This window comes from Ahaetulla prasina, chromosome 8, assembly GCF_028640845.1.
Source record: "Ahaetulla prasina isolate Xishuangbanna chromosome 8, ASM2864084v1, whole genome shotgun sequence".
Lineage (NCBI taxonomy): Eukaryota > Metazoa > Chordata > Lepidosauria > Squamata > Colubridae > Ahaetulla > Ahaetulla prasina.
The window spans coordinates 1822796-1845663 of record NC_080546.1 but is presented as its reverse complement, the minus strand read 5'-3'; the positions used below and the strand labels follow the sequence as shown (position 1 = coordinate 1845663).

The window sequence follows — 22868 nt, the reverse complement described above, 5'->3', positions numbered from 1 at the left end:
GTCCCGGGGGTCACGTGATGATCCCTTTTGCGATCTTCTGATAAGCTGAGTCAGTGGGGAAGCCAGGCTCACTTAAAAACCGTGTGACTGATTTAACAACGGCAGCGATTCACTTAACAAACGTGGCAAGAAAGGTCGTAAAAATGAGTCAAAGCTCGCTTAACAGCTGTCTAGCTTAGCAACGGAAATTTTGGGCCGGTAGATCAAAGCCTACCTGCCTTTTTTCATAGGTTTATATTCCCTAAGAACGCTTTAATCCGTATGGATGTTTCTGTTGGTTCCCGAATAACGACATAAAGCAGGTAGAAATTCAACCGGTGCAACCCTGTTGTGGTAGCTGGGGTTGCTAGGAGCCGAGAGAACTACATCTCCCACAATGCCTCTCCTGAGAGGCTGGCGTTGCCATGGCTGCCCATGCAAACAATATGGCCGCCCCGGCCCCGCTGGCTAGGAAGTAGCGTGGCAGCCCAGGTAGAGGCACCATGGCCCACGGTGACCTGGACGAGGAGAGTCTGAATGACCTCTACAGCTGGGTGGATGGCATCCTCTCTCCCGCCCGAAGAGGAACATCACCCGACTTCAGCGATGGAGGTTTGGGGGAGGGGGGGGGAACCCTGGGATGCTGGCTGCTGCTAGGATGCACCTGTTGCCTAGCAACCCTGTTGTGGTAGCTGGGGTTGCTAGGAGCCGGAGAGAACTACATCTCCCACAATGCCTCTCCTGAGAGGCTGGCGTTGCCATGGCTGCCCATGCAAACAATATGGCCGCCCCCGGCCCCGCTGGCTAGGAAGTAGCGTGGCAGCCCCGGGTAGAGGCACCATGGCCCACGGTGACCTGGACGAGGAGAGTCTGAATGACCTCTACAGCTGGGTGGATGGCATCCCTCTCTCCCGCCCGAAGAGGAACATCACCCGACTTCAGCGATGGAGGTTTGGGGGAGGGGGGGGGAACCCTGGGATGCTGGCTGCTGCTAGGATGCACCTGTTGCCTAGCAACCCTGTTGTGGTAGCTGGGGTTGCTAGGAGCCGGAGAGAACTACATCTCCCACAACGCCTCTCCTGAGAGGCTGGCGTTGCCATGGCTGCCCATGCAAACAATATGGCCGCCCCCGGCCCCGCTGGCTAGGAAGTAGCGTGGCAGCCCCGGGTAGAGGCACCATGGCCCACGGTGACCTGGACGAGGAGAGTCTGAATGACCTCTACAGCTGGGTGGATGGCATCCCTCTCTCCCGCCCGAAGAGGAACATCACCCGCGACTTCAGCGATGGAGGTTTGGGGGGGAGGGGAGGGGGGGAGTGTGAGTTTTTGGGGAGCCGCCATCCCCAACCGGGTGCCCTCCAGAGATGGCCGTTATTCCTGCATCTTCCACACCCATCTTTCCAGAGGGCGCCCGGTTGGGGATGATGGTTGGCCCCCAACTGTTGCAGAAATTGGAGTCACCCTGGAGACCCCTCCCCTTTTAGCAGCCTGGGGTCCCTGTCCCCTTCCCACCCCCTACCAGTATCCAGCCCCTTCCTCTGGGTCAGTGGATGGAGAGGATGGTCCTTGGGGCAGAGAGCTCTGCGTAAGCACCTGGGCAGGGTGGGTCTCGGGCAGTAGGGCGGGGTCTGCAGCGATGGGAAAGACCCCCCTCCAGGGGATCCTCAGGGGTTCTTGCAAGCTCCAGAGCCTCCGCAGGGGATGTCCTGGAAGAGTTAGACCTGCGTAAGCACCTGGGCAGGGAGGGTCTCGGACAGTAGGGCGGGGTCTGCAGCGATGGGAAAGACCCCCCTCCAGGGGATCCTCAGGGGTTCTTGCAAGCTCCAGAGCCTCCGAGGATGTCCTGGAAGAGTTAGACCTGCGTAAGCACCTGGGCAGGGAGGGTCTCGGACAGTAGGGCGGGGTCTGCAGCGATGGGAAAGACCCCCCTCCAGGGGATCCTCAGGGGTTCTTGCAAGCTCCAGAGCCTCCGCAGGGGATGTCCTGGAAGAGTTAGACCTGCGTAAGCACCTGGGCAGGGAGGGTCTCGGGCAGTGGGGCGGGGGTCTGCAGCGATGGGAAAGACCCCCCTCCAGGGGACCCTCAGGGGTTCTTGCAAGCTCCAGGGCCTCCGAGGATGTCCTGGAAGAGTTAGACTCATGTAAGCACCTGGGCAGGGAGGGTCTCGGGCAGTGGGGCGGGGGTCTGCAGCGATGGGAAAGACCCCCCTCCAGGGGACCCTCAGGGGTTCTTGCAAGCTCCAGAGCCTCCGCAGGGGATGTCCTGGAAGAGTTAGACCTGCGTAAGCACCTGGGCAGGGAGGGTCTCGGGCAGTGGGGCGGGGGTCTGCAGCGATGGGAAAGACCCCCCTCCAGGGGACCCTCAGGGGTTCTTGCAAGCTCCAGAGCCTCCGCAGGGGATGTCCTGGAAGAGTTAGACCTGCGTAAGCACCTGGGCAGGGAGGGTCTCGGGCAGTGGGGCGGGGGTCTGCAGCGATGGGAAAGACCCCCCTCCAGGGGACCCTCAGGGGTTCTTGCAAGCTCCAGAGCCTCCGCAGGGGATGTCCTGGAAGAGTTAGACGGGGTTTCCCAAACCTGGTTTATGGACTTCAACTCCTAGAATTCCCCAGCCAGCGTTGCCACGGCTGAGAATTCTGGGAGTTGAAGCCCACTCACCTTTCATGGGTTGAATTAGGACAAGGAGAAGGTGGAATACCGTCCTCAACTTATGACCACGATGGAGCCCAAAATTTGTAGTGTTAAGGGACACGTTTGTCAAGTGCGTTTTGCTCCATTTTACGACCTTTCTTGCCTTGGTTGTTAAATGAATCACTGTAGTTGATGCGTTAGTAATCCGGTCGTTACATGAATCTGGCTTTGCTGGTCAGGTCGCAAACGGGGATCACGTGACCCTCGGGACACTGCGACTGTCATAAATACGAGTCAGTGGCCAAGCCTCTGAATTTTGATCCCACGATACTGGAAAGGTCTTAACTCTGAAAAATGGCCCTAAGTCATTTTTTTTCGGGGCTGTTGTAACTTTGAACGGTCACTAAACGTACTGTTGTAAGTCAAGGACTAGCTCTAAAAGTATTTTTTGACTTACAACAGTTCATTTAGACCGTTCAAAGTTACAACTTCACTGAAAAAACTGACTTATGACCATTTTTCACACTTAACAACCATTACAGCATCCCGGTCGTCACATGATCAAAATTCAGACGCTGACTCATATTTATGACGGTCGCAGTGTCCCAAGGCCACGTCATCACTTTTGCGACCTTCGGATGAGCCAAGTCAGTAGGGAAGCCAGATTCACTTAACAGTCGTGTTCCTAACTGAACAACTGCAGTGACTCACTTAACAACGGTGGCAAGAAAGGTCATAAAACGGAACAAAATTCCCTTAACCACTGTCTCGCTCGGCAACCGTAACAGACAGATTCCATTCCAGTTGTATGTCAAGGACTTCCTTCTTTTTATCGCCCATCCAGTTCTGGTGGCCGAAGTGGTGAAGTTCTATTTTCCCAAAATGGTGGAAATGCACAATTACGCTCCAGCTAATTCCACACAACAGAAGCTCTCCAACTGGGGGCACCTGAACAGGTCAGTATTTTACAGGTAAAGACAGCGTTCGGAATCCCCCACCCCAGATGGATGGAGATTGGCTGTGGTCCATGGGGCCCTGCCTTGCCAAAAATGCGCGTAGCCCTCTTCTATGTGTGAATATTGATCCACACTCAAGTTTTGTATGTATAAAATGAGCATGTATGTAAACGCAGGTCCTCAGGTTCTTTAAGTAATTGTTTTGGCCTGTCGGCTGCCGGCCCCTCCAGAAGCCAAATCAGAGGAGGAGGAGGAGGCATGGGAGTCGGGTGTCATGTCCCACTCCTCCGCTGACGGCCGGGTCAGGGGAATCCGAATCAGGCGTGCCTCCGCAGCTCTGCCAAAGTCCTAGCAAAGTCCTCAGGGCAGGCAGGAGACCAGAAAGTGACTTCAGCAAGATATGTTTAGACTTTGCCTGACTCAGAGAATGCCAGAAAGCAGATCCTTTATATAGGCCATGGGGTGCGGCTCCATGACTCAGCACTTATCCAGGCCTGCCCCTCCCTTCCTTCTGTTGCCTCCGCTTATCAAGTCTTCTGACGCGAGGGTCACTCCAGTCGGCAGCTGTTGGTAATTGACCTCCCTCAGGCTCACATGCTGTGAAGGAGGGGAAGGGGTCTAGTTGCTCCGTTTGCCTGGGCATGGAGCCAGAGCTGGGGGCTGGAGATACTTCCTCCTCTTCAGCCTGTCTGGGCATGGAGCCAGGGCTGGGGCCGGGAGACATACTAGGACATTCCTCCGTGTTCGGAAGAAGGCCCCGGCTGCGGTGAGATCGGACGAGATACAACATCGGGGTCAGTATCAAGGCAACCTGAGAAAGAGGAAGAGGCAATGGAGCTGGCAGAGAGAGAGAGAGAGAGAGAGAGACAGGCCGCCCGTCAGCCCGCAGATGGAGAGTCAATATCCCCCAGGCCTGGAGGTGACTGATGAAGAAGAGGAAGAACAGCTGGGTCCAGTGCCTGACGCGCAGATGCACAGAAGGCAGAGGAGAGGAGAGCAGTGGAAATCTATGGGCCGGTCCTTGGGACGGAAGAGCCACGGCTGCAAGCAAAACCCCACCCTAGCTCTGAGGATAAAAGGCAGGTGGCGGAGATGAACAGATGTGGTAGAGAACTATTCATCTCCCCTGCTGGACAGACTTGTTAGCCTGCGGTGAGAGAGAATTTTTTTGCCGGCATTCCTAATAAAGGAATCTTTTGAGTTCACATCGGAAGGTTTGTCGTGTTTGGGAAGCTGGGTCAGAACAGCAAACGCTGAGTAATATTCCAAAGTTTGTAAAATAGTATTGACTAGATTTGAAAATACGAGAATGAATCATATACAACCCCACACAACAAAGAGAAGCAGAGATGGTTTAAACTGAGGTTTTTTTGTCCAAAGAAGAGAATACTGTATATTTAATTTTGTCTTTATTTTGAAACTGCTTCTGGATTTTGTGCTTGCAAGGGGATGGGGGTGGGGAATGAAACTTCGGTTTTGCTTTGGTAAACCAGACAGGCTCATTGTTCTAGAAGTGGCTTGTAGATGCCGTTGTGTAAAAGCAAAAAGCTGTGGTTGTACTGTTGTTACCTTCTTCTACCTGTGTTGCTCTTTTCATTTTTTTTCTCCCGTTACACTACATCCTTTCCCCTCCCTCTCTTCTTACTTGGCCGTGCTTTTTCTCCCTTTATATTTTATACTTTGATAAACAAAAAAAACAAAAAAGTTAACTGGGGAAAGGTACTCCTTGACTTACAACAGTTCATTTAGTGACCGTTAAATGGAACTGGGAAAAAAGCCACCTGGACCATTGTTCACGCTGGTAGGGCAGCATCTCCAGGGTCACACGATCAAAATTGAACACTGACTCACATTTATGACGGTTTCAACGTCCCGGAGGCCCTGTAAATGACCTCAAACTCAATAGGGAAGCCAGATTCACTTAACAACCGTGGCAAGAAAGGTCGTGGACACAATTCACTTAACAAAGGACTCCCTTAGCAACAGAAATTTGGGGCTCAGTGGTGGCCGTAAGTCGAAGACTACCTAAATATATAGATATAGTTTTATTCCCAGTGGGCCAAGATCTCTTGTCGTATGGGAGGGGTCTCCATCTGCCTCTTTCTGGGTGCTGAAGACAAGAGTCACCAGAGGGGGTTGTGTGGGTGGACTCCCCTGCTCAGTTCCTCGCCTCTTTTTCAGGAAAGTGTTGAGCAAATTGAATTTTTCCATTCCCGAAGACATCGTCCGGAAGATTGCGCAATGCACTCCTGGAGTGGTGGAATTAGTACTGATCCCGTTGAGACAGAAGATTGAGGAGAAGCAGAAGCAAGCCAAGATGTCCACCAACTCTTACCAGGTCAGTAGAGCTTGGATGAGGGTCAGTTGAACAAATGTTGACCTCTGAGGTTGAACTCCCAGAATTCCCCAGCCAGCTTGCTTTAAGAGGGGTGGACTTCAGCTCCCAGAATTCCCCAATTAGCATGTTTTAAGATGGGTAGCTCACGCGGTGAGCTCACATGGGTAGGGACGCGGTGGCTCAGGGGCTAGGGCGTTGAGCTTGTTGATCGAAAGGTCGGCAGCTCAGCGGTTCGAATCCCTAGTGCTGCTGTGTAACAGGGTGAGCTCCTGTTACTTGCCCCAGCTTCTGCCAACCTAGCAGTTCGAAAGCAGGTAAAAAATGCAAGTAGAAAAATAGGGACCACCTTCGGTGGGAAGGTAACAGCGTTCCATGTGCCTTTGGCGTTGAGTCATGCCGGCCACATGACCACGGAGACATGGTCGGACAGTTCTGGCTCTTCGGCTTTGAAACAGAGATGAGCACCGCCCCCTAGAGTCGGCAACGACTAGCACGTACTTGCTAGGGGAATCTTTACCTTTACCTTTAAGATGGGTAGACTTCAACTCCCAGAATTCCCCAATCAGCATGTTTTAAGAAACGTAGATTTCAACTCCCAGAATTCCCCAGCCGGCTTGCTTTAAGCTGCAAAAGCTGAGAAGAGAGATCTGGAAAACAAACCCAAGGATATTTTTATGAAAAAAAAGTGGAAGGATTCCACCTAAATGTTCTTTTTTATCAGGGCCACTACTATTTGTTCCAAAGGGCTTGGAGGAGAGAACCCTTTCATTATGGACAGTAGATAGTCCTCAGCTTATGACCACAACCGAGCCCAAAATTTCTGTGGCTAAGCGAGACCGTTGTTAAGTGAATTTTGCCCCATTTCACAACTGTTTTGCCACCATGGTTAAGTGAATCACTGCCGTTGTTAAATGAGGAACCCGGTTTGTTAAGCGAATCTGGTTTCCAGAATGACTTTGCTCGTCAGAAGGTGGCAAAAGGGGATCACGGGACCCCCGCCCCCCCGACACTGCAACCTTCGTAAATATGAGTCCGTTGCCAAGCATCCAAATTTGGATCACGTGACCCTGAGGATGCTGCAAAGGTCGTAAGTATGAAAAGTGTAGAGGAGATCCCCACCATCCGAGCAGGAGATCCATGGAGATCCACCCACAGGGATCCATGCCTTGAAACCAGGCGGCCCCTTTTCAGCCTCAAGACAGCAGGAGATGCGTCTTTTAGCTCTGGGAAGTCGTCTCCCAGGGCGGCCCCATGTAGAGACCATTGCGGTAGTCAAACTATGACAGTTGCGCCCCTTTCTAGACCGGGATGCCTTGTGCACGGTCACTCACGCCCTCGTGACGTCTCGTCTGGATTACTGCAATGCTCTCTACATGGGGCTCCCCTTGAGGGGCATCCGGAGGCTTCAGTTAGTCCAGAATGCGGCTGCGCTGGTACCGCCTCCTCCTGCCTGAGTGACACCTCTCCTGCGCAGACTGCACTGGCTACCTGTGGCCTTCCAGGTGCGCTTCAAGGTCTTGGTAACCACCTTTAAAGCGCTCCATGGCATAGGGCCGGGTTACTTACGGGACCGCCTACTGCTACCGAATACCTCTCACCGACCCGTGCGCTCTCACAGAGAGGGACTCCTCAGGGTGCCATCAGCTAGGCAGTGCCGTCTGACGACACCCAGGGGAAAGGCCTTCTCTGTGGGGGCTCCCACCCTCTGGAACGAACTCCCCCCAGGACTCCGTCAACTTCCGGACCTCCGAACCTTCCATCGCGAGCTTAAAACACACTTATTCATTTGCGCAGGACTGGATTAGTTTTTAAATTTATATTGGTTTTAAATGGGTTTTTATTATTTATATTGCTTTTTAATTCGGCTTTGTAGAATAAGTTTTTTAAATGTGGCTTTAGTGTGTATTTATATGTCTTTTACTTGCCTGTGAACCGCCCTGAGTCCCCTGGGAGATAGGGCGGTATATAAATGTGATTAATAAATAAATAAAATAAAATAAATAAAATGAGTGGGGTATCAAGGACGGTCTGACGGTCCTTCCCAGTTGAGGAGCTCTCTGACTCCAGCCTGAAGGACTGATGGGAGGGGGAGGAATGGCAAACGTACCCCATCTCTCTCTCTCTCCTCTTTTATTTTTTCTTTCTTTTTACGTCTCCCTCCCTTCCTCTTCTGCTTCTCTCCAGGGCCGGCCACCAACTCCTCTGGGCTGCTGCAGCCTTTGCTCCTTCCCGACTCCAATGCCCCAGGTTTCTGCCTTTCACCGCCTTCCTTTTTACCTGCCTGGAGATACACCTTGCTGTTTTTCCTCTGTCTGTCTGTCTGTCTGTCTGTCTGAATCCAAGCCACCAGACAGGTGGGGCAGGGCGGGGCTGGTCTTGACGGAAGCCTCTTGTTTTAAGGAAAAAAATAAACTCTTCTTGAAAGGGTCGCTTCAAAGGGTCACACCTGGACCAGGGGTCTCCAAACCTGTGGACTCCAACTCCCAGAATTCCCCAGCCAGCCTGCTTTAAGGTGGGTGGACTACAACTCCCAGAATTCCCCAGCCAGCCTGCTTTAAGGTGGGTGGACTCCAACTCCCAGAATTCCCCAGCCAGCCTGCTTTAAGGTGGGTGGACTACAACTCCCAGAATTCCCCAGCCAGCCTGCTTTAAGGTGGGTGGACTCCAACTCCCAGAATTCCCCAGCCAGCCTGCTTTAAGGTGGGTGGACTCCAACTCCCAGAATTCCCCAGCCAGCACAGAGAGTCGAAGCCCTCAAGACTTAAAGTTACCAAGTTTGGAGACCCCTCACTGACCTGGACCAATGCAGCTAGTCCTCATCTTACGACAACAATTGGGCCCACAATTTCCGTTGCTAAGTGAAACACTTGTTAAGTGAGTCTTTCCCTGTTTTCCCTACTTTCTTGCCACAGTTGCTAAGTGAATCTGGCTTCCCCCAATGACTTTGCTTGTCAGGAGGTCGCAAAAGGGGATCGCGTGACCCCCGGGAACACTGCGACCGTCATAAATACGAGTCAGCTGCCAAGCGTCTGAATTTTGACGAGGTGGCCATGGAGATGATGCCACGGTCATGTGAAAAAGTCACTTTTTTCCCCCAGCGCTGTTGTCACTTCACGTGGTCACTAAATGAACCGTTGCAAGTCGAGGACTACTGTATTTAGTAGAAAGCAAAGAGAAATAATTGTGTCTGTAGTTGCTGCTAGGGCTGCCACATCGTCTGGTGGACCTTTAACAGTTGTGAAATTGCCACCTCCTGGGTCTTGACGTATTTATTCTCGCATGATCTGGGCGGAAGAAGGCAACGGGGACTTACAGGTAGAGCTCTCCAGGGTCCTGAAATCCAGGTGGCGCATACAGGCAGCCCTGGACTTACGACCACAACTTAGCCCCAAATTTTTGTCGCCGAGCAAGACAGTTGTGAAGTAATTTTCGCCCCGTTTTATCACCTTTCTTGTTCTTTTTTTTTTCCCCCCCCCAGGGCAAAATTTTTTATTTTCCATAATAATTCCCACAATTTGACCAGTGTACAATACAATCACTTATCCAACAATCGATCCTATACTCAAATTATGCTCAATCAGGGCTGCTCGACCGCCACTCCCTCCTTTAATCCTTTCTTCCCTTCTCATCCTTCTTCGACTTTCCCCACCATCCTTCTCCTCGCTTTCCTACTTCCCCACCTCTTTCCCACTTCTCACTACCATCCTTTCTAACCCTCTATCTTCTCCTTCTTCTTCTCCTCCTATCCTTTCTTCTCCCTCCCTTCTTTCCTACCTACCTACCTACTTTCTTCCTTCTCTTTCCTTACCCTTTCCCTTTGGGAGTGGTTACCGAGCAGTCCCGACTTTACACCATTCCAACTTGTTTAATTCTACCATTATTCCTGTACAATAGCAATCAATCAATTTATAATCTTCCCCTCCCCCCCGCCCCATTTCCCCCCTCCCCCCCCCATCACCTTTCTTGTTAAGTGAGTCATAGCATGTAGAATATAGAACATAGAATAATAGAGTTGGAAGGGACCTTCAGAATTGTGGTGAGGAAACTCATCATCACCTGGGGGACAAAACTCACTTAGCAACTGTCTCACTCAGCAACAGAAATGTTAGGCTCAATTGTGGCCGTACATCGAGGACTGCCTGAAGGGCAATAAACCCCTTTCCGTTGGAAAAAACCGCTGCCTGGAAATCTCTACTCTGGCCTTCAAGGCCCACTCTCAAGACAAGCGCTTCCAGGCCTCCGTGCCTTCCTGGGCTTTCCACGCAGGCCAGGGCACCGGTCTGTTTCTGTGACTTCCTCGATTTTGCAAGGAGACTCTCTCCGGAATGTCACGTTGAGAACAGGGCGCTCTTGGTACAGCGGAGCAGGGAGCGAAAGTGGAGGGGGTCCGTAGCGTTTGATGTGCAAGCCCCTCTTCCTCTCTCTTGAAACAGGACCTGGGCATGCGCACCATTGTGGAAGACAACAACTACATGGAAACAGGTAAGGGCAGGAAGAGCAAAGGGGGGCTGTTCTAACCCAGCTCCCCAAATACGACAAACCCTTTATTCAAAGATTCCTTTATTAGGAGCGCCAGCAGCCCTGGCAAAAAGCCTGCCACATCTATTCATCTCCGCCCCCTGCCTTTTATCCCCAGAGCTCGGGTGGAGCTTCGCTAGCCACTGTGGCTCTTCCGTCCCAAGGACCGGCCCATAGATTTCCATTGCTCTCCTCTCCTCTGCCTTCTATGCATCCATGCATCAGGCACTGGACCCAGCTGTTCCTCCTCTTCCTCATCAGCCACCTCCAGACCTGGGAGCTGTTGACTCTCCATCTGAGGACTGACAGGGAGATGAGTAGTTGTCTGCCATATCTATTCATCTCTTCCCCCTGTCTTTTATCTCCAGAGCTCGGGTGGGGCTTTGCTAGCAGCAGTGGCTCTTCCGTCCCAAGGACCGGCCCATAGATTTCCACTGCTCTCCTCTCCTCTGCCTTCTGTGCAGTCGCACATCAGGCACTGGACCCAGCTGTTCTTTCTCTTCCTCATCAGCCACCTGGGGGCTGTTGATTCTCCATCTGAGGGCTGACGGATGGCCCAGGCTCCACCTCCGTCTCTCTGTCTCTCTCTCTCTCTGTCAGCTCCGTTCCCTCCTCCCCCTCGGAGCCCTCAGGTTGCTTTGATGCTGACCCGAACTCCCATGCCTCCTCCTCCTCCTCCGATTCGGCTGCTGGAGGGGCCGGTGGCCAACAGGCCACAACACGGGCCAAGTTTTAGGGTGGGCAAGGCTAAGATGCCCTCCTTGCCATTTGCAAAGCTTTATTCCCCTTCAATGGAGGCATTCGGACAATAGGCTTAACCTGGTCCTTGAATACAGGGAGTCCCCGCATCTCAACCGTTCGTTTAACAGCTCTTCACAGTTGCAACAATGCTGGAAAAAGGGGACTTTGATGGCTGGGGTAGCATCCCTCCAGGCCGTGATCCAAATTCGGGCAGTTGGCAATCAATATCTGTTTACGGATGGTTGCCATCCCAGGGTCACGTGACTGCCATTTGCCACCTTCCCAGCTGGCTTCCGGCAAGCAAAGTCAATGGGGAAGCGGGATTTGCTTAACGACTGCAACGATTCACTTAACGGCCACGATGATTCCCCCCAGGACTCCGTCAACTTCCGGACCTCCGAACCTTCCGTCGCGAGCTCAAGACGCATTTATTCATCTGTGCAGGACTGGCTTAGATTTTAAATTCGTAGATTTTAAATTTATAGGGGTTTTAAATTTGGTTTTAAGATTTATATTTATATTTTTAATATTTGGCATTAGAATAAGTTTTTTTAATAGTTATTTTAATTGTATATACATGTTTTATGTGCCTGTGAACCGCCCTGAGTCCTTCGGGAGATAGGGCGGTATATAAATTTGAATAAATAAAATAAATAAATAAATAAATAAATAATTCGTTTGAGCCCCGTGGCCCAAAATGGCCGTAAAATTGGGCGCGGCTCACTTAACCACCAAGCAATGGAAATTCTGATTGGGGTCGTAACTTGAGGACGTCCCGCACTGCCTTTTCTGACATTATGCCGAGAACTTAAACCGAAACGGATTGAGCTTCCCAAAGCCAACCAAAGTGCAGACTAACCACGGTTAACGTGTGGTCTCAACACAACCAGTCGTTAGTTTGAGTTGCTCTTGCCACCCTACGGTTGGTTGGTTGGTTGGTGGCTGAGCGTGTTATGGCAACACAACTCGGCTCCTACACACCCATATCGTATTGGGAATGGCAGGTTGAAGAGGGCGTCTGTTTGAGGAAAGCTGCAACAAATGAGCCAGCTGGTCTAGACCAGGGGTCTGCAAACTTGGCTCTTTTAAGACTGGTGGACTTCAACTCCCAAGACTGGTGGACTTCAACTCTGGGAGTTGAAGTCCACCAGTCTTAAAAGAGCCAAGTTTGCAGACCCCTGGTCTAGTGGTTAAGCCGCGGGTGTGAAACTCGCGCCATCACGTTGTCATGTGACGTATCGTGACTTTAACCCTCTTCGCTAAACTGGGGTGGGCGTGGCCAGCGTGTGACACATCCGGCCCACGGTTCGCGTCTTTGACACCCCTGGATTAAGGCGTCAGGCTAGAAACCAGGAGACGATGAGTTCTAGTCTTGCCTAATAATAATAATAATAATAATAATAATAATAATAATAATAATAATAATAATAATAATAATAATAATAATAATAATAATAATATTTTAATTTGTATACCGCCCTTCTCCCGAAGGACTCAGGGCGGTGAACAGGCAAGTAAATACAAACAGAAACATACACAATATTAAAACAACCCTTAAGAAACTTATTCAATTTAGCCAGGAAATTTAAAATGACATTACACCCTATAAAATTACAAAAATTTAAAACCCATTAAAATTCAATTAAAATTTAAAAATCAGGCCAGTCCAGCCATACGAAATAAATAGGTTTTAAGTTCGCGGCGAAAGGTCCTAAGGTCAGGCAATTGTCGAAGCCCAAGGGGAAGTTCGTTCCACAGGGTAGGAGCCCCCACAGAGAAGGCCCTTCCCCTGGGGGCCGCCAGTCGACACTGTTTGGCTGACGGCACCCTGAGGAGTCCCTCTCTGTGGGAACGCACCGGGCGCTGGGAGATAGAGGCCGGCAGTAGATGGTCCCGTAAGTAGCCCGGTCCTAAGCCATGGAGCGCTTTAAAGGTGGTAACCAATACCTTGAAGCTAACCCGGAAAACAACAGGTAGCCAGTGCAGTCTGTGCAGGATAGGTGTTACGTGGGAGCTCCGCAACCGCTCCCTCAATAACCCGCGCAGCCGCATTCTGAACCAACTGGAGCCTCCGGGTGCTCTTCAAGGGGAGCCCCATGTAGAGAGCATTGCAGTAGTCCAAGCGAGAGGTAACGAGAGCATGAGTGACCGTGCATAAGGCATCCCGGTCCAGGAAGGGACGCAACTGGCGGATCAGGCGAACCTGATAAAAAGCTCTCCTGGAGACGGTTGCCAAATGGTCTTCAAAGGACAACCGCCCATCCAGGAGCACGCCCAAGTTGCGTACCTTCTCCATAGGGGCCAATGACTCGCCCCCGACGGACAGCCGCATCTGCAGCTGACTGTATCGGGGTGCCGGCATCCACAGCCACTCCGTCTTGGAGGGATTAAGTTTGAGCCTGTTCCTCTAGTCTTGCCTAAGGCAAGACTAGAAATCACTAGGAGGTGATGAGTTCTAGTTCCACTTTAGGCATGAAAGCCAGCTGGGTGATTTTGGGCCAGCCGGTCACTCTCTCAGCCCAACCCACCTCACAGGGTTGTTGCTGTCGTGGGGGAAAAAAGGGGGAGGAAGGAATATTAGGTAGATTCGCCCACCTTGAATTACTTATAAAAGTAATAAAGGCAGGATAAAAATCTAATTAATAAAATTTAGAAAAATAAATAAATGTGCGTGTGTAGTAAAAAGGCCACCAGGGGCCCTTTAAAGGTTCAAAAGAAGGTCCAGAAGCAGGGAGCTGAGGATGAGATGGGATGGGATGGGATGGGATGGGAAGAGAAAGAAGAGAGGAGAAGAGAGGATAGAGTTGGAAGGGACCTTGGAGGTCTTCTAGTCCAACCCCCTGCTCAGGCAGGAAACCCTCTACCACTTCAGGCAAATGGCTGAGGGGTCCCTAGGGAATTCTGCCTTATAGATACGGGGTGCTGAATGGGCTTTCTAGGGAGGGGCCCCTCGTTAATCTCTCTCCGGCATTTCACAGGCTACACTTCGAAGTCCATGCCCGACAGCACCGGAGCTGACACCAAGGAGTCTCCTGGCTCAGAAAGGTGAGTCTCTCAGGTTGCCCTCTTTGAACCCCTGACCCGAGAATCCGGCGGGGGTGGGGGTGCGATTCAAGGGGCTACTTTTCTCCTTTTCTGCCCTGTTGAATTGCAGCCCAGGGAACAGAGCTGCGAAATACAGGTAGTCCTCGACTTACGGCCGCTGTTAAGCCCCAGATTTCTGTTGCTAAGCGAGATGGTTCTTAAGTGAATTTTGCGACCTTTCTTGCCCCCGTTGCTAAGCAAATCACCACAGCTGTTAAGGTAGTAACGTGGTTGTTAAGTGAATCCAGCTTCCCCCTTAACTCTGCTTGTCCCATGGTCACAAAAGGGAATCGCGTGACCAACCGTCATAAATACGAGTCAGTTGCTGCGACCCTCATAAATATAAGTCGATTGCCAAGCGTATGAATTGTGATCAGGTGAGCCTGGAGATGCTGCAACGGTCGTTAAGTGTGAAAAACCAGCCAGGTCACTTCCTTCAGTGCTGTTGCAACGTCGAACCGTCACTAAGCAACCGGTTGTAAATCGAGGACTACCTGTAAAGCAGGCCGCTGGCAAACGCCCTTGAGGCAGAGGCGGGCAGATGAAGACGGAGGGATGGCTGGATTCTGCGCAGCTTCCCAGGACGTCTTCCAGGGAAAGGTGGCGGCAGATGGAACTCCTTGCCACTGGATGCCTCTAAAGTGGGTTCCAGGCCATTCATGGAAGTGAAAAGAGCCAGGCTGATGGACAGATCATGCTGAGATGTCTATCAAACACCAGGAAAGGAGAAAATGGCCGTCCTTCTTCCTCTGAAATAGAATCTTGAGCTTGGTTCCCTAGGATGGGGAAGGGAAGGCTCTGCGAGAAGGGGACTTCTCTGCATGTGATGGGGTGGAAGTCCACAATTTGGGGGACATTCTTTCCCTATAACCGTTTTCCACTTGCAGGGTTCTCAAGGGCCAGCCAGGCTACCCGGTGCCTCTCCAAACGGATACCAACCTGCGTCTGCACCTGGCCGAGCGGGAACAGGCCCTGCTGGCTTCCCAGGAGACCATCCAGGTGAGGGCAGGATGCATCCCGCCTGGCGCCCATTGATGGCGAGGGGGCTTGGCTCAGCCACCACCCTCCCCCCACATCGCGGGGCCCTCTCGGCTTCCCCACACTTGCCAAGGGCAGAGACTTCCCGAGGTCTCTGCAAGGACAATCATAAGCTCGCCCTTTGCCAACAGCGGGAGAGAAAGTGACGGGAGAGAGGCAGTTGGGTCCAGTGGTTAAGGCACCAGGTTGTCGTGTCCCACTCCTTCTCTGACGGCCGGGTCTGGGAAGTCTGTATCAAGCATGGCCACGAAGCCTCTGCAGCTTTGCCAAATTCCTGTCAGAGTTCTCAGGGCAGGCAGGAATCCAAGGTGTGACTTCAGCAAACCAGATGAGACTTTGCTTGACTCAAAGAATGCCAGAAAGCAGATCCTTTATATAGGCCAGGGGGTGTGGCTCCATGACTCAGCACTTATCCAGGCCTGCCCCTCCCTTCCTTTTGCTGACGTCGCCTCTCCATTCTCCGGAAGCGGGGATCTGTCCACTTTTCGTCCTCCTGCTCAGCTGCCGGCAATTCCAGCTCGTGGCTGGCTTCATGCTCACATGCTGTAGGGAGGTTTGTTTGCTCAGTCTGTCCGGGCATGGTGCCAGGGCTGGGGGCTGGAGGCATGCCAGGCCATTCTTCGTCACTATCAGTCTCTGGCTCAGATAGCAGAAGATGGGAGGGGCCCGGCTGAGGAGAGGAGGGCGGGCGAGGCACAACACTGGTGTTCTGGCCCAGCTCCCCAAACACAAGAGACCCTCTGAAATGAACTCAAAGAATCCTTTATTAGGAGCGCCGGCAGCCCCAGCAAAAAGTTTCTCTCTCACAGCAGGCTAACAAGTCCATCTGGCCGGAAGATACATAGTTGTCTGCCACACCTATTCATCTCAGTCCCCTGCCTTTTATCCCCAGAGCTCGGGTGTGGCTTCATTAGCACCAGTGGCTCTTCCATCCCAAGGACTGGCCCATAGATTTCCACTGCTCTCCTCTCCTCTGCCTTCTGCGCATCCACATCCTTGATGCTGGCCCTGATTCCCACGCCGCCTCCTCTAATTCGGCTGCTGGAGGGTCCGGCACCAAGAGGCTTGAAAGTGGGAAACGGGAAGTTGTAGTCCTGTCGCACGACCAAAATTCGGGCCCTTGGCCACTGTCTCAAATTTATGACGGCCAGGGCGTCCCAAGGTCACATGACCCCCTTTGGCAACCTTCTGACGAGCAAACTCGATGGATTTGCTGAACAACAACCTTATGACTAATTGAACAATCGCAGGCATTGTGTCAGGGAAGGTTGCGTGAGGTGGGGCAAAACCCATTCCTCAGCCCTCTCACTTAGCGACGGAAATCTTGGGCTCAGCTGTGGTCGTAAGTCGAGGAGTGCCCATATTAACCAAATCCTCCCTTCTTTCTCCATGGAGGAAGAGCTCTTGGCCAAGAGTTACCTGGATGGTTAGAAAGCAGCATCTCACAAGGAACGAGGCAGGGCCCCTTGGGTTTTCAGGGGCCACGGGTCTTGGGTCCTTGAGCTGCTGCTTCTGAGGAATGGAATGGAATAGAATAGAATAGAATAGAATAGAATAGAATAGAATAGAATAGAATAGAATAGAATAGAAACAGAAACAGAAACAGAAACAGAACACAATAGAAAAGGACAGAACAGAACAGAACAGAACTGAATAACAGAATTGGAAGGGACCTTAGAGGTCTTCTAGCCCAACCCCCTGCTCAAACAAGACCCTCTACAACCTCTCCTCTTAGATTCTGCAGATGAAAATCCGCCGACTGGAACACCTGCTGCACCTGAAGAACGTCCGGATCGACGATCTCTCCCGGCGCCTGCAGCAGGCGGAGCCCAAGCGGAAGTGAAGGCCCCCTCCCAGCTGTGGTTCTCCAGACCATTTCCATCCATGCCAGGCTCCCCCCTGGTTCTTTGAACGCCCAACGCTTTTCTTTGCAGCCCTCCAGCCCGGCTGAGATGTTGGAAGAAGACCCTCCGTGGAGTTCTTCTGGTTTCAAAGGGAAACCTTCGCCCAGCCAGCAGCCCCAGCTACTGTGCCCAGAGGAAAGAAGACCGGGTGACGTCCAGTCAGTCAGCCATGTTCCCCAGGAGAGTCCAGGAGAATCCAGGCCCTTCCAGTCCCCATCTCCAGGCACCATCGTGTCTGCCTCTTGGAGTTGCAGGAGATCCCAGGAAAAGTCACCTTGCTTGTATCGGTAGCCAACCAGGCAAGGGGGCTGCAATTATGGTTGAGATAAGCTTTCTGGCATCGAAGAAGAACATTGGGAACAGTAAAATCCTTAGCCAGGATTTCCCCAGATTTGGCTCTGTTGGGAGGCCAGAAGTTGGCTTGGATTCTCAGCCTCTTCCTCCTCCTCCTCCTCCTCCTCCTCCTCCTCTTCCCTTTCTTCTGAAGTTCAGGCTCTTTGCAAACCACCCTACCTGTTGTTCTCCTTGCGGACTCTGGAAGAGAGAAGAAACCCTCTAGGATGGCGGAGGATGGAGTGATGGGCAGCCGGGAGGACCGCAGAGTTTGGTCCTTTCCAAGATGAATTCTTGAGCTCCATCTAAAGGAGGAAAATCCAGAGTGGGGGTGGGGGAGAGGTATTGTGTCCTCCCTAAGAAATGCACCACCCAGCTAATACAAGGATTCAGGAATCTCCTTCTCCAGTGGGTTGAGGTCCCCCTACCATTCCAGGTTCCTTCTGACCTCTTCTCCCTTCCCCACCATCAGGCACCCAAGCCGGTCCCAGAACTACCTCACCTTCCCCAGTTCCAGCCGAGGAATGCCTCCTGGAGGCATCTCCGGGGCTTTCCTTCCGAGGTGCTCCCAGGTGGGCTTCAAAGCTTTTGCGTGACTTCAGTTGCCTTTCTTGAATCTTTGATCTTGCATGCACAATCCCTAGCACCAACCCAACGGACCAGAACCCCCCCACCCAATCCCCGTTCTGGCTTCCTGCGGGCGAGGGGGTGTCTTGTGAAGAGACAGACTGAGGTGCGCTGTGTGGCCATGAGATGAATGAAGGCATGTCCCAGAGAAGATCCCCCCCCTCCCACAAGTCCCCCCTGTAGAGCTCAGGAGCAAAATATGGTGTGAGAGTGACTGCCCGTTTGAGCCTGGTTTTTGAGCCTAAGTGTGCTTTTTCACGCACCCAAATTCACACAGTGGCTCTTTTGAAAAGTGTGGACTCACCTTTCCTTTGTCTCCCCTTCTCCCTGAATCTCCAAGATACGAGGTGGTCGCTTCCATCTCCACCTTGAAACCTAGAAGAGAATTTGTGTGTGTGCGCGGTGCGGTAGAGGGCTAGAGCGGGGTCCAACATCTGGACCAGTGATTCCCAAACTGTGAGCCGCGGCTCCCCAGGGAGCCGCGCTATCGTCATGGGGGCGCCGCGGAATATCTGCGCCCGCTGGGTCCGGCGCTGATGCGCCATTTCTGGGGCGTCTGGTGCGCATGCGCAGTTGCAGGTCGGATTTCCGGGGAGCCGCGGGCGCGTCTGGTGCGCATGCGCAGTTGCAGGTCGGATTTCCGGGGGAGCCGCGGGCGAAAAAGATTGGGAACCTCTGATCTGGACCATTAAAAGTGCCTTTGAACGCTGTGTACCCAGCGAGAAGGCTTGGACCCGGGCTCCGTTGGTCATTTGGAACGGTTTAGGACGAAGGTCTGGGAAGACGAGGCTAGCCTTGCTTTGATCTTGGCCATCCCGGGTCCTTCTCCCGATGATGTTCTCCTCCTCCTTCCCAAAGGCCCCCGCTGAGAAGCCCATCAACGCAACTGAGAAGCACCTACAGCAGGAAGGGACCTCCTCACGTCATCTTGTCATCCTTTGCACTTTCCAGAGCAGGGGTCTCCAACCTTGGCAACTTTAAGCCTGGCGGACTTCAACTCCCAGGAAGCCCCAGCCAGCAAAGCTTCCTCCAGGCTTAAAGTTGCCAAGGTTGGAGACCCCTGTTCCAAAGGACAACCTTGCTGAGGTGCCAGCACGAGGTGTGAACATTCCCACAACCGTGGTCGGAGCTGCTGCTGCACAGGAAGAGAAGGGGGACGGGGGAGGGAGTCCTTGGAAGAGAGGAGATAATAGCCCACCTTCCCCAATCTTACTTCGTCCTGGGGGGAGCTGAGAATGAAGTCATTCACTTTGGGGTCTTCACAAAGATGAAAGGAGGAAGGGTCAACATATATTGGAGCTCTTGAGTCATTCCCTCAAAGCAGGGTTAGCAAAGATGTAACCAAGGTGTCCTACGACGTAGCCACATGAAGACTTCCAATGGTGGTGCTTTAGTGCCTTCTGTACACATTTGCTTCCACCGGGATCTCCCGTGGATCCCTTTGGCTTCGTTCTCTCCATTGCTCCCACGTGGCCCTGCTTAAAGTACCCCCAGGTGCCTTCAACTGAGCTCAGGAGGGTCTCTTGGCCCTGTGTCGGTTTTAGGGGTTACCATAAAAACTCTCAGGGTTTGGTTGTCACCATTTGGCCTTCGTAATTCAGGGTCCGGCCAAGCTTTGGATGCCTGCTGGGGTCGCTGCCTCTCTTCCGATGATCTTTTCCTGCGATGGGACGGACTGAGGGGGGGTCTCAAGGGTCGGTCTCTGTGAAATGCCCGGATGCTACAAATTCCTGCCAGAAGAAAGAATCGAGGCGATCTCTTGAGAAAGGGACTGGCTTATGCTTCTAAATGCTCATTTATCCTGGCTAAGCCACTCCGGGGAGATTTCTTGGGGGGGTGGGGGCTGTCTTGAGCTTGGGCAGGTGTGCCAGAAAACAAAACAAAACAAAATAAGGTAAATAAACAAACAAAAAGCCAGAGGGTGTAATAACCTGAGCTGGACGGCAGAGGGCGGCTTTAGCTGAGTTTACCGATTGCAAAACCTCTTGGCAATGCAGTTATGGGGCCAATTAGCGGCTTTTGTGGGGGGCCAGCCACTATTTTTCGGCACGATCACACGGCTTCCTGCTCTAAAGGTAGTTTCTGTCTGCTCTTCAGCATTAAAGACCTTAATCCTCCCTTCGTGTGTGTGTCTCTCTCTCTTTTTTTTTTTTTTTGTGGTGGTGGGGGAGTGTAGCAACAGAATGTCCAAAAGTGGAATAGAATAGAATAACAGAATTGGAAGGGACCTTGGAGGTCATCTAGTCCAACCCCTGCCTTGGCAGGAAACCCTATACCAGTGATGGCTAACCATTTTTTCCCTCGGGTACCAAAAACCTGTGTGTGCGTGCGCAATACCACTCACGTGCGTGCCCACACCCATAATGCAATGCCCTCCCCACACACGACTGCCCCCCTGTGCATGGGCAACCCCACCCCCTGCGCTGCCCCGCCTCCTGCACAGGCATCCACGATCCCCCGCACCCCACTATGGGCCTAGCAGGTCTCCCTGAAGCCTCCGGAGGCCAGAAATGGCCTGTTTCCGGACTTCCAGTAGGCCCGTTTTTCACCCTACCCAAGCTCCGGAGGCTTTCCTGGAGCCTCCGGGAGGGTGAAAACTGCCTCCCCTGGCCTCCGGAGGGGCTCCAGAGGCCAGAAATGGTCTGTTGTCCAGATTTCCGGTTTTTCGCCCTCCCAGAGCCTCCACGCGAGCCCTGTGCTTAACCTAGCATCCAAAATGGGCTGCAATGAGACTCCTGGGATGGGCAGGGCGGCATGGGCAAGTGTGCGTGTCTCCCGGATGCGTGGCAGAGACCCCAAAATCAGCTGGGAGGCGGGAACCCATGTGTGGTGGAGCTAACCCAGGGCAACGGCTCGTGTGCCCAGAGAAATGGCTCCATGTGACACCTGTGGCACTCACGTCATAGGTTCGCCATCATGGCCCTCGACTATTTCAGACAAATGGTTATCCAATCTCTTCTTAAAAACTTCCAGTGTTGGAGCATCCACAACTTCTGGAGGCAAGTTTTTCCACTGATTAATTGTTCTCACTGTCAGGAAATTTCTCCTTAGTTCTAGGTTGCTTCTCTCCTGGATTACTTTCTATCTACCCTGTTTCCCCCAAAATAAGACATCCCCTAATAATAAGCCCAATCGGACTTTTGAGTACATAGCAATAAGGCCAAGCACTTACATGAGGTTTCAAAAAAAAAATATGACAGGGTCTTATTTTCGGGAAAACACGGTATAGCTTCTTGTCCTGCCCTCAGGAGTCCTTCGGGAGATAGGGCGGTATATAAATTTGATCAATAAATAAATAAATAAATAAATAGGTGCTTTGGAGAATAGCTTGACTCCCTCTTCTTTGGGGCAGCCCCTGAGATATTGGAAGACTGCTATCACCCCAGTCCTTCTTTTCATCAAACTAGACACACCCAATTCCAACAACTGTTTTTTTGATACGTGCAATGTCAAATTAGCATCCACTCAGTGCGGGTCAAAATATTCCTTGAAATGTTCCTACCTCCCCTCCCCCCATTTACTGCTCTTTTCAGTCCTGCATCCATCAGCTGAGCGTGCAAATGGGTCAGGATCACTGTGACCTCCGAAAGCCTGCAAGCATGTTTTCTGAGTTACGCCCCAGAGTTAGGAGACTGGAGGCTAAAGCATACAGTTGCAGGAATCGGGTATGTCTAGCTTAATGAACAGAAGGACTAGGGGTGACACGATGGCAGTCTTCCAGTATTTGAGGGTCTGCCACCCAGAAGAAGGGTACAACCTAAAGGTTGCACCCGAAGGCAGGAGAAGAAGCAACGGATGGAAACTATTTAAGGAGAGAAGCAACCTGGAATTAAGGAGAAACTTCCTAACAGTGAGGACAATTAATCAGTGGAACTGCCTGCCTCCAGAAGTTTTGGGTCCTCCAACATTGGAGGTCTTTAAGAAGATATTAGACAGGCATTTGCCTCAAATGGTATAGGATATCCTGCTTGATCAGGGGCTGGATTAGAAGACCTCCAAGATCCCTTCCAACTCTGTTATTCTGTGTTCTGTAAAAGTTCAGAAGAGAAAGACTAGGGGTGACATGGTGGCAGTCTTCCAGTATTTGAGGGGCTGCCCCAAAGAAGAGGGGGGGTCAACTGATTCTCCAAAGCACCCGAAGGCAGGACGAGAAGCAAGGGGTGGAAACTAACCAAAGAGAGAAGCAACCTGGAACTAAGGAGAAATTTCCTTGACAGTGAGAAAAATTAACCAGTGCAACAGCAGAAGTTGTAGGTGCCCCATCACTGGAGGTTTTTAAGAAGAGATTGGACAACCATTTGTCTGAAATCTTATAGGGTCTCCTGGTCGAGCAGGGGGTTAGACTAGAAGACCTCCAGGGTCCCTTCCAGCTCTGTTATTCTCTTATTCTTGTCGGAGTGATGGAACGCACAAATTGTGAACATTAAACCCTTTCCAGAAATAGTCTTGTTTTCCAAGGAAAGTTGACGTTTGCCTCTCAACTCCTCGGTCTCGCGGTGGGGGTGGAACGACACCGTGCAAGTATGAAACCTGGAAGGCATTTAAGGCGAAGAGCGGTTTCTTTGGAAGGGGCCACAATTCCCCCCCCCGGTGGTCCCCTGCGGAGCACGTCCAATTGCCAAGCGTCAGATGACAAGTGGGAGCTTCAGGAAGTCTAGTTCCTTGCCCATCTGTGAACGTGGGCAGGCTCCTGTGGTGAAACTTCATCCTGAAATAGGGCCAAT

General features: G+C 52.0%; 1 protein-coding gene across 1 annotated transcript; it reads left to right on the top strand.

Moving 5' to 3' along the window:
- Positions 1 to 1143: 1143 nt before the first annotated feature.
- On the top strand, positions 1144 to 20234 carry SPEF1 (sperm flagellar 1). Its single transcript, XM_058193791.1, has 7 exons — positions 1144 to 1269; positions 3450 to 3561; positions 5743 to 5899; positions 10333 to 10381; positions 14137 to 14203; positions 15130 to 15241; positions 17016 to 20234. Exons 1-7 carry the CDS (start codon positions 1158 to 1160, stop codon positions 17121 to 17123), a joined length of 717 nt encoding a protein of 238 aa, XP_058049774.1. The 5' UTR covers positions 1144 to 1157; the 3' UTR covers positions 17124 to 20234.
- Positions 20235 to 22868: the final 2634 nt, after the last annotated feature.

What these genes read in the sequence shown, in the direction of transcription:
- SPEF1 (XM_058193791.1), top strand. Translation starts at nt 1,158, where the DNA reads ATGGCCCACGGTGACCTGGACGAGGAGAGTCTGAATGACCTCTACAGC. An exon ending in CCGCGACTTCAGCGATGGAG is followed by an intron (nt 1,270 to 3,449) that starts GTTTGGGGGGGA and finishes TCGCCCATCCAG; the next exon opens with TTCTGGTGGCCGAAGTGGTG. An exon ending in CAACAACTACATGGAAACAG is followed by an intron (nt 10,382 to 14,136) that starts GTAAGGGCAGGA and finishes GGCATTTCACAG; the next exon opens with GCTACACTTCGAAGTCCATG.